The following is a 16,592-nucleotide window of genomic DNA, read 5'->3' on the forward strand; positions in this document are numbered from 1 at the left end:
GACGCGATTCTAGCGTGAGCTACTGCGTGAGGGAATACTATCTGATACAGTTCTTGGTGAGCCGTCTTGCTGTTGGGTTAAGCATGATGCGATGCTGTCTTATGGTTATTTATAGTAGAAAGCCCATACAACTTATATCATAATATATCTAAGGACATATCCAAACCCAGTTACGGTTGGCTATTTAATACCACTTAATACCACGAACTATCGTAGCATCAGAAAATCAAAATCATTTCCCGAGCAATTTTAATATCGGCCCCCAAAAAAACCACTGCTACTAGCATTAACTTGCGAGGTTTGTGGCTTATATTGCCTTTCCCTCTTGCCAACCGACTATCTATCTATCTATCGTTCCATCCCCATTCATCTCCGTCCAGAATGGCCAGAAGCCCGCGAACAAAAGCACACGCTTCTCGAATGATTGCGCATAAATGTCATCAATCCTGCCGCACTTTACGAGCGCCCTGTCTAACCATCGGTGACGCTCGCCATCCGCTAATGGGCGCGTAACACTGCCCACGAACCTCCCTCACCGAACGCTGCCCAAAAGCAGTGTACATGCCGATGATGCGATTGCACCACTCATTTCGGGGGTGCTCCTTTCGGCTTCTGGCTGTGGGTTTTTTGGGATGGTACGGATTTCCGGCACCAAATCTGGCAGCTCTGCTAGTAGGCTCAGAGCTCACCCATCCCCCTCCCCTCCGGCTTGTGGAACAATAACTCTAAATGAGTTTTCTTCTCGCCCCTTCACGGGAAACCCTTTCCACATCCCTGCTTTTCGCCATTTGGTCGTTAATATTTGGACCGCTCGTCTGGAACCATCGTTCCGCGTTACCAGTAATGAGGAGGCAACCCGGCAACAGCGAGAATACACCACACCGATAGCGACACCATCGTCCTGGCGGTGGTGAAAAGCCCTGCCGTATGAGAGACGGAATGCCCGCAAATCCCACAATCAATCTTTTATTCATGCGAAGCATGGAAATTATGCCATCGTTGATGTTGTTGCTGCTCCTACGCTTCGGTTGAATCGGCTTTGCTCCGCACACCGTAGATGCTCTCACTGCATTTCACAAGGGCACAATATATTCCGAATACACTGTCAGAAAACGGGGAAAGGGTGGGCGGAAAATGGTGCCGGTTTTCTTGAAAACCCATAGACCAGAGGGAAAACTGTTCGGAACGTTGTTTTTTTTTTTCTTCTTCTTTGCCCACTACTTTCCGGAGGGTGTGAAAGTGTCCGCTTCTTGGGTGGTGAAGGTGACTCGATATACTCATCGATATTTCATACAGACACACCCACGTCCACGCGTAGTTAGGGATTCGTGACGTCCCGCTCGTTGTTGCGTTCAAGCAAACCGTGAAAAATCACTAAAAACCGTTCAATGAAGCATCGTTTGGCCATTTTTATCTATTTGTTCGTCGGCGATGGGCTTAATATTCTGCGCGAATCTCGAATTTTTATTGATGGCCTTATCATCCTTTTTTTTCCCCCCGTTTTGCTAATATTCGTGTGCGGCATTTGCTTTCGCTCGAAAAGTCAACTCACGCACGCCATCATCCTCGCATCACTCCGTGGCCATTATGCGGGGGGCGGTATTAATTTGGTAAAACTTCATTATTATGCTCCGTAGCATATTGTGATGGTGGGAATGTTTGATGGAAAAACGTGGGGGGGGGGGAGGGCGAATAAGGATTTCTAATAGCTGAGGGCCTATTGCCTAGCCTAGCGGCAAGATAAATTGGGTTCGTTTTGCAAAGGTGGAAAAAGGATCGGACACGATGCTAAGTGAGCAATGTTTACTACTGTTGATACATATTTCCTGACTGTAATTGATCGGGAGGCAACACAGTACCCCGTACAATGTTACGGCGTGATGTCATCCCGTATGGTTTGCAATGTATTCTTCATAACCTTCAGAAAGGAATACAACTTTCACGAAGATGTGCGACAAACGAAAAAGCCCGATCCAAGCCACATGGTCACGTATTTTTCCTCCCCATCTAATGGGCAGGTCAATCATTCCCTCGATGGGCACACACAAAGAGCATCACTTCCCGGCCATATTCCGCTGTTTGTCACTTGCGGCGAACGATGGGCAAGAAAATGAACCCGCACGGGATGGCTGTTGTAGATGCTGCGCTCTTAATAATGCTAGCCTTTTGCTGACGGGATGGCTTCCTACGCGTGCAGGAAGCTGGACCTTCCAGGAAGCCCCAGAATTGTATGACCCGCTATAATTAGCTAGTTTGGCACTCGTCGTTCGCTCGCTGTTGTGTGCCGTTCGGTGCGTGGTTGCTGTGTCATGCGAAACCAATAACTTGGTACGTCGTCCTGCACACGTCACAATACAGATCAATAAATAAGTCGCTGTATGATGATGAATGTATCGATGTGGAATATTTTGGTGTGTTTGATTTATTTTTAGGCTGGTTCATTGCTTTTTATCATTGTTCTATTGCTGTTTTGAGCAGAAAATCGTTCTCACTGCCCTAAGGGACTGATTTGTATGTGAATTGCATACTTTTGGGCGGATTTGGGCGATTAAGGGGTCAAGAGTTGTTTCAAAATCACAGACTGGGTGGTTCATTGCTTTTTATCATTGTTCTATTGCTGTTTTGAGCAGAAAGTCTTCCTCACTGCCCTAAGGGACTGATTTGTATGTGAATTGCATACTTTTGGGCGGATTTGTCTCTCCCTTCCAGAGTTGTTTCAAAATCACAGGCTGGCTGGTTCATTGCTTTTTATCATTGTTCTATTGCTGTTTTGGGCAGAAAGTCTTTCTCACTGCCCTAAGGGAGTGATTTGTATGTGAATTGCATACTTTTGGGCGGATTTGTCTTTTCCCGTCAAGAGTTATTTCAAAAAGGGACATGTCTGTATAGGTTAAAAGAGTTTTAATTTTCTTATGTTTTGTGGAATAATATGATAAAGATAATGATTTGTTTTTAGTTAAATGTAACCTTTTCAAATGTATAACGCCTTCAAATGCAAACATTGTCCTAAGACAATTATTCTCACACAGAAGGTGAAACGATTCAACGTCTTCTACGGTATCATCCATCCGCTGGATTCGAGTTTTTCCGTCCCATCGTTAGTCATACGAGTCCCACCAGGGAAATGGGTGGGAGTTGCTACCCACTATTATGTTGAGTTGTTTATTGTTTTGTTCTGCTGTGCAGTTTGTTCGCTAATTTGCATTATTTTTCAACTGAGCTTACCACCACTACGCTAGGTATTTGTATTTCTTTTCTTTTCTTTTATGCGCAGTACGGTTCCGTCCGCGTTTTGGGTTGTTCCTGGTTTTTTTTTTTTTTTGCTAAACAGTATTTTCATCCATTTTGTTCTTTCGTTGCACTAATGCACTGGTGCACTTCTGCACTTTGTTCGACGTCCGGTCGTCGGGTTTCATATCACCACTGTGCACCATGTCCTGGTTTTGTTCCCACTTTCGCTGTCCAGCAACGAAACAATGGTAATGTGTTGGCCGTGTGTTTATGCTTCCTTAAGCACGGGCCAACCGGTGCACCGATTCGTCGCATTTCGGTTCGAAATAGGATACGCTTAATTATCAAACCTCCTTCGGGGGTGGCAGCAACAACCGTTCCCCGGCTTACCGTTCCACACCGGTGCAATTGTTTATGACACTCTGAATGGATGTAGACCGAGATACACGTAGGAAAGGGGGAGGAGGGGGCATTGTGGGGATGGGTGGAGCAGCACGCTAACGAGTTTCCCCTCGTGTGGTGGTCGCTGGCTAGAAAAAACTCACCCCTTACCAATCTTCTGGTGCCCCCCCGATAGTGGAGCGGTCAGCCTAGATGGGCCGAGAATTTTGCTACCGGAAATTGTTTACACTTTCAAGTACATCGCTCCAAAATTAATTTCCCATTCATTTTTCCCCCTCTGCCAGTGCTCTTTCTTCTATCCCATTTCAGCGAAGCGTGCTTCCTTGATCCTTTTTCCACATTTTCGCTTCCTGTGTGCTGTTGGTTTTATCCTCCATGTTTTCCACTGTTGTTTTTTTTTTATTGCGTTTTTCCAAACCACTGAAACACCTCACGTGTTACGGTTCCGTGCGTTTCTACGTGTATTTTTGCGTTTGTTTGTCACACACACAGTTTCACAGTTTTCCGAGATTTCAGCTGTATTTATATGCATCATTTTTTGTTTTGTTTTGGTCATTGAAGCGCACAAACGTGTCCAGCAGCCAGGCTCTTTTTGTCGCAAACAGGCGCAGACGGAAAAACAAAATTAAAAGCCCTTTTCGCACGGTGCATTGCGTGGCCCAATTCCCTTGTGGAACGTACCGGCCTAATGGTGTGACGATAATGATGTATTTTGACGGGAAAGCGGGAGGACGGAACACGGAACACACTGTTTGCCATTAATTATTGTCCAATCGTTGTTCGATAAATTCACGGGCAACTTCTAGCGCTGGAGGATTAATATTTCTAGCTACCGGATGGGAAATGGCCGAACTACAGTCAAGGCTTGTTTTTGTATGAGTTAAAATAAATCGTTGAAATGTGGACTATGATTTATGGTTAACAACAACAAAAAACGCATAGTTGGGATATCACTGCTAGTGTACTATACTGTTGATCACCCTGGGTTAAAATCTCAAATAGGACGAAATAGTTTTTAATGAGGATTTGGGCACTATATAAACTTAATATTATAAACAAATTTAACTACTTAAAATAATTATTAAAACCTTCTTATTTCCCTCTCTTCCCTCGTGCAGGTATGGTAACATCATCTCTACAAAGGCAATATTAGATAAAACAACAAACAAGTGTAAAGGTAAGACTACAGGCACCTACAGTTCAAACGTTTGTGTTCGTACGCATACGTGAACTCCATTTTGTTAACTAACGTAAAAGCTATTCATAACGAAACAGCAATTTAGCACCAAGAAACGCACAACCAATTTGCAACAATATGGCTTCTCGCAGCCAGCCCGACCCAAACATGACAGCCAGATCGATGATTTTCATTAATTTTTCCTTCCGTTCTCTCTCTCTCTCTCTCACACCCACACTGTTTTTCTTTTCCGATTTTCCTTCTCCACATCAACTAGGATACGGATTTGTTGACTTCGAGTCGCCATCGTGTGCCGAGGGTGCCGTCAAAGGGCTTCAAGCGAAGGGCATCCAAGCTCAGATGGCCAAAGTGGGTATCTGGGTGCTACATAGGCCGGCCATTGTACGTTTGTTTGCATGCAAGTAATACTTACACTTCCCCCCGTACCTGTTTTACTCTCTTGTTAGAAGACAACCCGTTTCTCTAGCTTAAATTAAAAAAAAAAACCACACACCCACAACTACAAAACAAAAACCAAACGAAAACAAAACGCCATAACACACGCCTAACAGTAACGGACGGGTTTAAAGAAACCGCATCGAACTTACCCCTTTCCGTCTTCACACACACACACACACACATACACGGCACAACACTTAAGAATCACAAAACCATGGAATTGCCATGGCATTAGACCAATGGGACGTTTCGACTTGCGACTAAATAGGGAACCAAACCAAGCAATTAACCGCGACCACAGTACCAACGAGCGACCCAATATCCTGCAACGACTTTTTTTTTTACATTTGTTTTGTTCCTCCCTAAAACTTTGTTTTGCTCTGTATTGCTTTGTATTTTCCCTTTGGTTTCCTTCATTTTCCATTGCTTCTTCGGTTCGACAGTCAAGCTGCAGCGTTTGCTTATTGTTAACTGTTTCTTAACGTTTTGTTTTGTGTTTTTTTTTCCTCTAATTTTGTTACTTTTTTCTTTAAATCAACTGCGCTATCAATCACAGATGATGCGTTGCTACAGTAACGGAACATACAGTTAGGTTTTCATTCATAACAATCAAAACACTTGTTTAAGTGAAGAAATCTTTTGCTACTTTATTATTCTGTCACACATTTAGCTTCTAGTTGAGTAAAACAAAAAACAATCAAATCATTGATCATCATTCCACAGAGATTTAAATAGTATTGTTTCGAATATAAAAAATGTTTAATTTGCTTACATACTTTCGGTTTCTTTCTCGTTTGTTCCTAAACTATTCAAATTGTTTATTTTTTCTCATCCCATCCGGTACGTCATTCCTGAACAGGCATTACGGCTTTACAGTCAAAACCCAAACGGCAAATCAAAGCATTCCCGTAACAGTGAAGAAGTTGCCGAAAGAAATGATCTCACCATGAACAAACAGTCACAAACGGATTTTTGAATGCTTTATTTGTAAGCTAATTTTCACTCTCATTTTGGATGGGTACAACAACGACGCGAAAAAACAAAACCGCTGTACATCCTTTTGCTGCACAGCATTGGGGAGCAAAAAATGTCTAAAGCAGAGCTAAACGCAAAAAAAAAACATCCTTGGACTCGACCGCGGCTAGCCGTGATTTGGCAAAGTTTCAATAAGACGCAAAAAATAAAAGACGAACGTCCTCGACAAACACGGTTGTTTGAAGCGGAGAAAAAGTTTTCCCCCTCTTTCACGGTGCAACCCCGCATCGGAGGGAACTTCCGGTGTGAGGTTGTGATCCTTGCTTCGTTGTTGTTGTTTTTGTAGTATTTTTTTGTAACATACTAACACCACCACCACCCACCCACCCAAGAAAAAACTTGTTCCTTTGGACGAGGCCAGCGGTGAACTACGGTGAAGCGAAACCAATGCCACGTACAAAGCCGGAAAGGCTTTGCCGTTGATTATGTTTAACCAATTTCTCCTAGGTGATGAAAATGCTCGGGTTTGCCTTCTCTGTGTCCTCTTGAAGCTCTCCTGCTTGCCTTTTTTTTTTGTTTTGTGAGGGTAGCCCTACCACCATCCAGACGCGGCGTGTACACGAAAGTAGCGAAGCAAGCGAAGAAGTTTAAACGAGTTAATAATTAATATTACACTTCAATGAAATTTCAATGCACACAAACCCATCCTTTAAGGGTTGCTCGATCGAATGGGGTCAAAGTTCATGAACCGTGATTTTTTTTTATTATGTTTTGCTGTGTGTGCCTGTTAATGTGCTACCGGGAAACCCTGTTGAACCAGTTCCTCCATAAGAAGCAATGGAAAACTTTATGAGTATGCTTCCGATCCATCCATTTTGTTTCTATTCTAAGAATGTTTACTTCATTTCATTAAATCAAATCAAAACAAACAAACAAACAAACAAACAAACAAACAAAAACAAGCAACACATTTTTTGGGGGAAACAACTGTACACCAACTGTACACACAACCAGCTACAAAATTACCTACACAAATCCATCGAACGAAGAACCCGACATTGTTATGCTATTTGTATAAAATCTGTGAATTGGCACAAAACATTTGCCCCCCTGCAATCTGTCATATACACCTACTAACAGCCACCTGTACCCCGTGGGGAATGGAGTTGACTAACCAAATCGAAAGTAACTGGCGACTGTCTGATACTAGCTACTGATATGATACTAACAGATCGATACCACTCAGTGTGTATATGTGTTGCTCGTCCATTTAACAACAATGTTGTTCCCCCAACCACCCCACCTGGTTGTTTTCATCGCTCACAATCGCTAACAGTAACATACTCCAAACAGCTAACCATTATGTAGATTGTTTCGTGTACATTTTTTTTAAATTAGTTTTACTTTCCAATTTTCTCCAAAACTTTACCTCCAAATATTTGGGTTTTTTTTTTTGTTGTTTGTGTTGTTGTCCGATGATATCCTTCCATAAACATTCCGCCCTTGAAGACGTTTTGGTTTTTTCCTGTTTGCGAACTAAGAAGCTTGGACAGTTTAGAATGAAAAAAAACAAAACCATCATACAGAGGACATACACACGAATCCACTCTACTATTTGGACCATCTTCAACACGGCCTAACGGCCAGTTTAAGCGCAATGTGTAGAGAAGAAGCCATCTTCAGCTGTTTCTCTTTCAGCGACGCTGTCCTGTGTGCGTGTGTGTTTGTTTGATAGAAACGAGATAAAAAAAACAATCCCCTAGAATAGAGAGTTCAATCTTACCCCAAACTTACCTCCCTCCTCAACAAACCCCCCCCCCCTCCACCCCCCGCCACCGTGTTCTCCCCTTAGCCCCATCGTTTGTTGCATAGTCGATTTGTCAACCGATTCCCTCATAGCTCTGACCATATAGTATACTAGCGCCTAGAATAGAGGTTGACTTGTTGCTCCAATGCGGTTCATTATAATCTTAGTGCGCTACTCTCCCGTCAGCTAGTGGGAGAAGCGACTGGTGTTGACTAGCGGACAGAGATAGTGTTTGTTGTGTTGATTTTTTGTTTGGTTTTTCGTTACTACTTCTTCGTTCATAGTGTCCACAGATCTGCAACACCCGGTGGCTATTACAGGACACCTAGTGGTAGTGTTGTTTTGCCAAGGTTCTATGACATCCCGTACATCTCGATACTCGTCCCGATTTCCACCACCTCCGTCCTCTGTTTGAACGTCGCCATCCGCTAGTAGTTGTCTATTGTTTTCCCTCATCTTGTACTAAAGTGTCCAATACGTTTACTACAGTAGTTTATTGTTACTGATCTCGACTAGTAATGCTGCAGCTCCCTACACCACCTACTACTCATTTGCGTGTTTTTTACGATGACACATTCCCAATGTGAAATCGAATCCGAAAAGGGTTCACCAACATTCCGTTGTTGTAGAAGCAAAAAATTATAGCAAAATTTGTGCTTAAAAGTACTATGATGCGTGACCGAATGCGGGCACAAAAAGTTTGAAAAAAAAAAGAAATCGGCAAAGATTTATGAAACGTTCCCGGACGATAGGTTTAACCATCTCAGTCGTAATCATTTTACGAGAAACGATAAAAAATTACACGATTTGCATCTTTGAACCAACCCTGTCCGGTGGGTGTTATTTTCGACCGACGCTTTCCCGCGGAAGGTGGGTTGCTTTATGGTGTGTAACCCTACCCCATTTTACAGCGCGCTGCAAATGAGCTTTAACCGGACATGGGTGTAGTTGTGTAAATGCTAGTCGGATGGCAATAAACTGCAGACGAAACACTACCGCCAGCAGTTGCCACTGTGCCTCGTGCTGCGCGTCCCACGCCCACGTGCTTCCGGCCAAGGATTATTTAATGCCCGTTCACAGGATGGAACCGTTCGGGTCCGGCCGGCGGATCATGCTTAAACACCCTTGAATGCCTTTCGCGCTACTTGATTTTTTGTTTACCGGTTTTTATACATCATGACCGGTTTATTTATCAATTTTCCCTGATACAAAATGGCCCGCACCACCCCCACCCCCAGCAGCAGGGGGCGGAAGGGTGGAAGTGATGGTACAGCGAGACGGACAGTAAAACCGGAAATCGGTTTGTCAACACTTTAGCCCTTCCTTAAGCTGGTTGGATTAAATGCAGCACCGTTTTATGTCCTTACCTCCACCATTTAACGCTTTGCGCTCTCGCAAACAAGAACCACACGAAACGGTGACGTTTGACACCGTTAATGTAGGAAATGGTTTTGACAAAGGGTGGTGGGGGGGAGGTTGTTTTTCTTTTGTGCTCTTTTGTACTAAAACAACGATTGTCAAAAAATAATAAAAAAGAAAATGGTTTACCATTTGCCCTGCCCATACATCCTGTTTTTTTTGTTTTCGCCCCCGACCGTCCAGTATGTCCCATCTTTGCCTTTCCAACATTTGTTCCAGCAACGTCTGTAGATCAATCAACCCCCCCCCCCCCTCCCTCCCCTGTCCCCTTGTGCAGCAGTAGTACCATAAAAGTGTGATCCAATCCGTACGTTCGTTCGCTAGTGTATAGTACTTAAGTACAGTGTTTCAACTTCAGCTCTCCGTTTTTTTGCCGTTTGTTGGTTGTTGGTTCCTATTTTTTACAACGCTTTCCCCATAGGCCGTATAGTATCTACCAGCGAGCTTTTTCTACTCTACTTAGCTCTAGTAGCCACCAGTTCTCTAGTCTAGTTCTTGTACTGTTCCCGTTTGTTCTTGTACCGGAAAGAGACGTGATTAGGTTGTGTCTCAGTTCTCCCCACTCAACCAGTATTTGTTACATGCGAACAAGTTGTTGTACATAGCGCATCAAATCAAACAAAAAGTTCAGATAATAAGTTGCCAAAAAAAAAAACAATGGAAAACAATCTACATATTGTGTACAGTAACCATGTAATGTTTAAGGCACGTCCTGCGCTTGCCTCCGCTATCCTAATATAGCCGAAGCGATGCCGCAAACGTGGCTGCCTACTATTATTGCTACTATCGTACTAAAACCCGCCCCCCCTTCTCCTCCCGCCCGGAGAACAGCATAAAGTATGAAACAGAGAATACACAGTATTAACCAATCTAATCGAATGCTAACTTCATGTAAATCACAGTTAAATATATGTACAATCGCTCCCTCTTTCTCTGTTGCGCTCTTTCGACACCGTGCCAAAATATTGCATCGTTCCTAGTGTTGGGTCAAGTAGCTCGTTTTAGTGAGCTGCGCAAACCGCTCGCGCTCAACAAAGCGAGCGTTGAGCGCGAGGTGGCTTGAGAAGCTCAAGCAAGCGTCTAGCGTTTTAAGGGCGTTGAGCGTGTTGAGCGCGTCGAACTCAAACAAGCGCTTCGAAATTTGTACGAATAAGCGGTTTAAACACCAAACAAACTTTCATTTAATTTAAAGGAAATTTAGTTTGGCGCTCATTCTCGCTCATTCGTACAAATTTCAACGCGCTCAAAGAGCTCGACGTGTTTAATTGTTCAAGCGCTCGTTTGAGTGATCGTTTGAGCTTTGAGCTACCCATTTTTCTGCTTTAAGCGCTCTGAGCTCGCTCTGTTAGTTAAGCTTAGCGATTTAGGTACCTCTAGCGCTCACGACCCAACACTAATCGTTACCCTTTACGTACCCCCTTGCGTTGGTACACCGGTGCGCAGTGTAATCAGCGCACTAATCCGTCAATGTGGATAACAAGCAAATTGTTGATATTTGCGATTCGATCGTTCGTTCGTACGCTCGCTTACAGCTGTAATGTTTTTATTTCTCCTTCTCGAAAAGATGTACAAAATGGAGAAAGTAACGTAATAATAAGCGTGCGGCCTTAACGGCTGTCCGTAGGCCCAAACTTGTAGTGGTTTGAATAGCTACCTAGTCATGTGTTTTTTGTTTATAATTCCAGTTTTACAGTGTTTCAAGTTTCCTAGTACCTTGTGTTGTTTTACTTAATTAGCATTTGATCCACTCCAGAATGGATTAATAGAAAAGTTTGCCAAAAAAAAAGTCGTTATCTAAAGCTAGTCTTTGCAGTAATGGTTACGCAGTAACATAGAAAGAGAGCGGTACGAGCGAAAGAACTTGCTACATCGTAAATAAACTGTTGTATAGTGAATACTATTTTCTTACCTTTCTCTCTCTCTCTCTGTCACACACACACATACACAATTCTCTGTATAATATTGCCCTCGTTGTTTTTTTTTTTTCTTATCTTAACCAAATAAACTTTTGTAAACTAGCCTAGCTCTAGCGGCATCTTGTTTGCTATCATATATTTACCATCTACCAAAACAAACAACAAACAAAAAAACGTGCATAGTGAGCCGGCCAATCATACACCAATTATCAATTAAGAAAGTATTACATGTTCGAAGCGTAAGCGTAGGCATCAGGAGAAATATCGCGTTGTATCCCTTCTTAACTCGGTTCGAGGCTAGTTCGTCTTGGTCTAGTGTACCGCGCTATTCGTGGACTTCGGATGCTATTCGGATTTGTCCAACGTTTCCCAGCCAGCGTTACTTAGGTCCCTAGGAAATCTCTTTGCGTGGGCTCTTTAGAACAATCTTTTCGTGTTGGTCTTTTCGAAAACAATCTTGCAAGCACCGGAATGATTCCGTTTTTTTTTTTTTGTGTCCACCTCTCTTAATTCCTATTGTCTTAATGTTCATCTCGGCTTGTTCCATTTCACCGAAAAAAAAAACTACATTAGACAGTTCATCAAACATTAAAAGGCAGTTTTGTTGGTGCTGTTATTGCTTGTATGCGTTGGTTCTACGATGCTCTGGCGGGAATATTAAGTTATCGATTGTGTTGAGACACAAACGTTTTTTGTTTTCTGAACTGATCCCCAGGATCAGTGATGCTTCGGTGCGTTACTGTGGCACATCACCAGTAGGAACCAACTAGAGCAACAACAAAAAACGCCGAATCCTTCGTCTCACAGCGTTCCATACCCCTTAATTGATGAACCCGAACACAGCAAACACAAACGTTGTAGGACAAATTTGTTTCAAAACTCTTCCTCGAAAGCATTCATCATTCGCATCGCATCTTCTCATCGGCGACCATATATGTGTGTTCCAACCATGTGTGCTCTCGCCTCTCAGTCACCAAATCTTCTACTGTCTCTGTCCGTCCATAATGCGCCATTCCCCTCTAGCCCACCAAACCCAAACGCCCCCTCTACTCTTATAAACGTATATCAAATCAGACCAGTAAAAGTTAAAAAAGAAGACCATTCGCCTCCTTCAAAAAAAAAACAAGAAACGAGAAACAGCAGCTTTGCGTATACGCAACGAAAGAGAGAGAGCTTCGCGCAGGCACACGGGCAATTGGAAAGCCGAACTAATGAATTTTCTTCTCTTCCCTTTCGTTGTTTATGTTTGTGGTGTATTACGCAAAAAAAAACCCTCCTTCTTAAACGGAAAAACGCTTCCAAAAAAACAAAAACAAAACCATCCTTCTATTTTCAATGTACGCTCATACGTCGTGTTGAAAAAACAAAAAAACACGCACACTTAATGCCATCCGCAAACGGCTCCGAAACGATATGACGCCTCTTCACGCACGGAATCGCTGGACCCCGCGATGGTGGTGCCGGCTGAGCAGCAACAGGAGCAGGATCCTACCAACCTGTACATCGCGAATCTTCCCTTGAACTACAAAGAGACGGACGTTGAAAATCTGCTGTCCAAGTACGGCCAGGTCATCTCGACCCGAATTCTGCGCGATCAGAATGCACAGTCGAAAGGTTAGTGTCAGGGCGAAATCTCACCTTGGTTAAACCAACCGCAACCACTAATGTTGTCATCTTCCACGTCCTTTACAGGTGTCGGTTTTGCACGAATGGAATCACGGGACAAGTGTGAGCAAATTATTCAGATTTTCAACGGTACACAGTTGCCGGGCGCCAAGGAACCACTGCTAGTGAAGTTTGCCGACGGTGGCTCCAAGAAGAAGAACCCGTTCAAGAGCCCGGACCCGAACACGCGAACCTGGCGCGAGGGAGCGGAAGGTATCCCGGTTACCTACGATCCGAACATGCAGCAGAACGGAATCGGTGTCAATGTCGGTACGCACATCAACATGCCGTACAGAGGGTTCAGTACACCGCAGGTCGGAGGCTATGCCGTGCCCGGTTCCCAGTGGGTGCCAAGCTACATGATGACACAGGCGATTGCACCGGTCGAGGAGCAGGTATGCGAGTGATGATGGGGGCGATGTTCAAAGATTCCATTTGTAATGTGGTTTTTTGGGGACCATTGCAGCAATACGTTCAGGTTCCCGCTTCTCACCTGAGCGTGGGTACACCGTACAAGACGGACGGTGTGACGCCGGTGCAGCCACGGGGTGTCTCGATGATCATGTCCAGTGATAACCCAGCAGCCGTCCAGTACGGCATGATGCCACAGTTGGCAACACTGCAGATTGGCTCCTCGGTACGTCCTAATAAATAGTCACAAATAAAAATACTTAATAATCGCTTTTTATCCTTGTTGCACAATTCTTTTCAGCCGATCCTTTCTCTCCCGCAGCAGCAGTACATCAGCCCAACCTATCCGTACTATCCGACCCATCCGACGTCGGTAATCCACACGCTGCAGATGGGCGATACGGAACAGGCGAGCACAGCCGCCTCACCCGACGAAGCATACACCACGCAGTATCAGCACGCTCCGAAGTAGATCTTTACACCGAGCAGAGATCACACCCGGAAGAGCCCGCCAGCCCTCCCGTAGCCAAGACACACCATTCACCATCACCACCAACAACAACAACAACACCACATCCGTCACCATCTTTGCAAACGATGAAAACAACATGAATGAATGATCGATATGCGTGACCACATCCACAAAACAGCGTGTGTGCAACACAAAACAGCAAAACCCATCTCCTTCGTCTTTTTTTTTACCGCACGCGTGGGTTAGATTGCGGTAACCACGGCATACGTGTATGCGTGTACACCTTGATCGAACGCTTCAACATCGTTTTGCGTTGTAGGCGACATGTTTAGAGAATCGTATTTTCTTCACACAAACGAGGAATCGATGCATGGTCGCGTTATTGCTAACTAAACGTATAGCATCACGGCCGGATCGTGCCGATATTTACAATGACCTCCTACCACCGATCGATAGGACGTCCATAGATGTATCATTTCCACGAAATGATAATTTGTAACATCACAGGAAGAAATACATCACATTCTTGAGCATAGGATAGTAAGACTACATGCAACCAGTGCACTTGTAAGTGCACTCTTGATTGATCGTTGCAAGCATCGAGAAATACCAAATAAGACACGCGGTAAAGGAAGACAATGCTGGGGAAAACAACGGCCACACTCAGAGATTATATGAAAGTCATTGGAGACGGTGCATAACAAGTGCCAGCGTATGGTAGAGAGCGTGTCACGATATGCTGCAGTCTGTCCCGCATTATGGTAGGCCAAATGAATTAAGATACCTCAAACTGAACGATACGGTTCGATTGAAGTTGATTGTCGAACGAACTTGTGGAGACCGCTTGTGGATGTGCAATGCACCGTGCAATCGTGTGCAAAAGAGAGCCGATATGTTTAAAGCGAGCAGAAACGCGTACGAACGAAAACCCTAAACGAGTTTAACGAGAAAGGAAGAAAATGAAGGCAAAAGCGATTAGACACGAACCTCACGAACCCAGTGGCCGATGATCGTCCCCATACACCCGAATGACTGATGATAAACACTTTGCTTTTCTGGTTGCATAGTAGACGTTACTAATAACGGAACGTTGTGCAGGTGCACACACGCATGGAACATTTTTCTCTGAGGCTGCCATAAAATGTAGCACATTTGAACCTGTTCGCACTTATTTGTTGCAGCCCGCAATCGGCGCAAATCGTTGATCGCTTGTGACCGGTTGCGATGGCTTTACCGGCAATACAAGTGTTCGTTCGAATGTATTTTGACATCACTTCATGCTCCTCAGTTGAGGTGGTTTAGAAGTGGATAATTGGTAATTGCTGTTGCCACGTTGCGATATCGGGAAAGTTTGAACGAAATGTTGCAATACCTGACGAAGACCGTCTCAGTGATCACCAGAGGGTACGCAAAACAAGTAATGTGTTGTAAATCGATATTAAAGGCATACCCAAGGGTAACAAAGCATAGCCTTTATATGATCATCCAAAGAAGAAGAAGAATAAGAAGAGAAAGAAGGCTTAGAACATGGAAAAGTTTTGCACTGAAACTGATGCAGAGTCTTCGAATTGTCGAATCGAACCGAAGCGATTGCTTTTTTTTGCATGAATATTGCAGAAAGCGTACAACGTGCCGATCTTACTTTCAAAACGGTAGTGGATTGGCTACTCCCGGTGTGTACGTGTTTGGCATATTTTGCCAACCACAAAACAACCAACAATCCCTTTTCCCGCTCCCCAGGGCATACAAAACGAGGGCGGTGTGCGATTGCGTTTTACAAATCCACCATGCTCCGTTTTCGGTTATGTTTTTGTGGGGATTTGTTCTTTCCCTGTCGGATGTGTTGCTCGATTTTAGTAGAGTTAATTTTAATTTATTGTTTTCTTTATTTTTGTTTTCCATTCCGGGAAATGTTTTTTTGTCTTTGTTAATTTAAAGCGAAACGTGGAAGTAGCTGGGAAGGGAAATGCATTAGCGTAAGACGATAATGGGAGGAGGGGCCGATTTGTAGGGATAGGAGCAGAGGGAAGCTCGAAAGTGATGTGAGGATCGCATCTAGGCAAATGAAGAAAGGCGCTGAGTGCGTAGTCTGAAAGCGGAAGCTGAAAGCGTAAGAACTAGTTTATATTTTAGTCTCGTAGAACGAATGATTTAATTGAGAAGAATCAGGAGGCAAAAAGGGATCCTGCACACATTGGGCGAAGATAATGATACACTCGTTTGTTTGTGGAATGCAAACCTCAATGATGGAGAGAGGGGGACGATTTAGCCGAAAGTGTTGGGCGCGAGCAGGAGTAGATCAATCGAAGAAACACGAAACTCGAAAGCAGTAGAGTAAATCCCCCGCGACACGGATATGCGCCCATTACGTGCTAGCTTGATAAGATTAGTTTTTAGAGTGTTTAGTACGTTAAGTAGGATTTTTCGAAGGACTCCCCACACTCTTCCTCCGTGGTGCGCTTTAGTGCACTGTTTATGTTTTCCTCCCTTGCGTTCCACTGAATATTACTGAATTCCTTACCACTTTTCCATGTTCGCAATGCCCCAACCATACGGGGGGAGGCATTCCGCAATTGATTGTTATGTTTTCTTCTTCTCAATTTGGCCACCTTCGTGTACTGTTTCAACAGCTCTTGATATAGTTTGTTTTTGTTTCTG

At 43.9% G+C, this 16,592-nt stretch overlaps 1 protein-coding gene across 1 annotated transcript in view; it reads left to right on the plus strand.

Annotated features, from left to right (window-relative positions):
- The window catches only part of LOC128715936 (protein alan shepard), a 98,613-nt gene extending 84,679 nt beyond the window's left edge, over positions 1-13,934 (plus strand). The window contains exons 4-9 of the mRNA XM_053810860.1: positions 4,752-4,810; positions 5,088-5,212; positions 12,859-13,000; positions 13,079-13,434; positions 13,518-13,688; positions 13,791-13,934. Of these exons, the coding sequence (XP_053666835.1) occupies positions 4,752-4,810; positions 5,088-5,212; positions 12,859-13,000; positions 13,079-13,434; positions 13,518-13,688; positions 13,791-13,934 (997 nt within the window). The remainder of the gene's footprint in view (positions 1-4,751; positions 4,811-5,087; positions 5,213-12,858; positions 13,001-13,078; positions 13,435-13,517; positions 13,689-13,790) is intronic.
- Positions 13,935-16,592: the final 2,658 nt, after the last annotated feature.

Source organism: Anopheles marshallii, chromosome 3 (assembly GCF_943734725.1).
Source record: "Anopheles marshallii chromosome 3, idAnoMarsDA_429_01, whole genome shotgun sequence".
Taxonomy (NCBI): domain Eukaryota; kingdom Metazoa; phylum Arthropoda; class Insecta; order Diptera; family Culicidae; genus Anopheles; species Anopheles marshallii.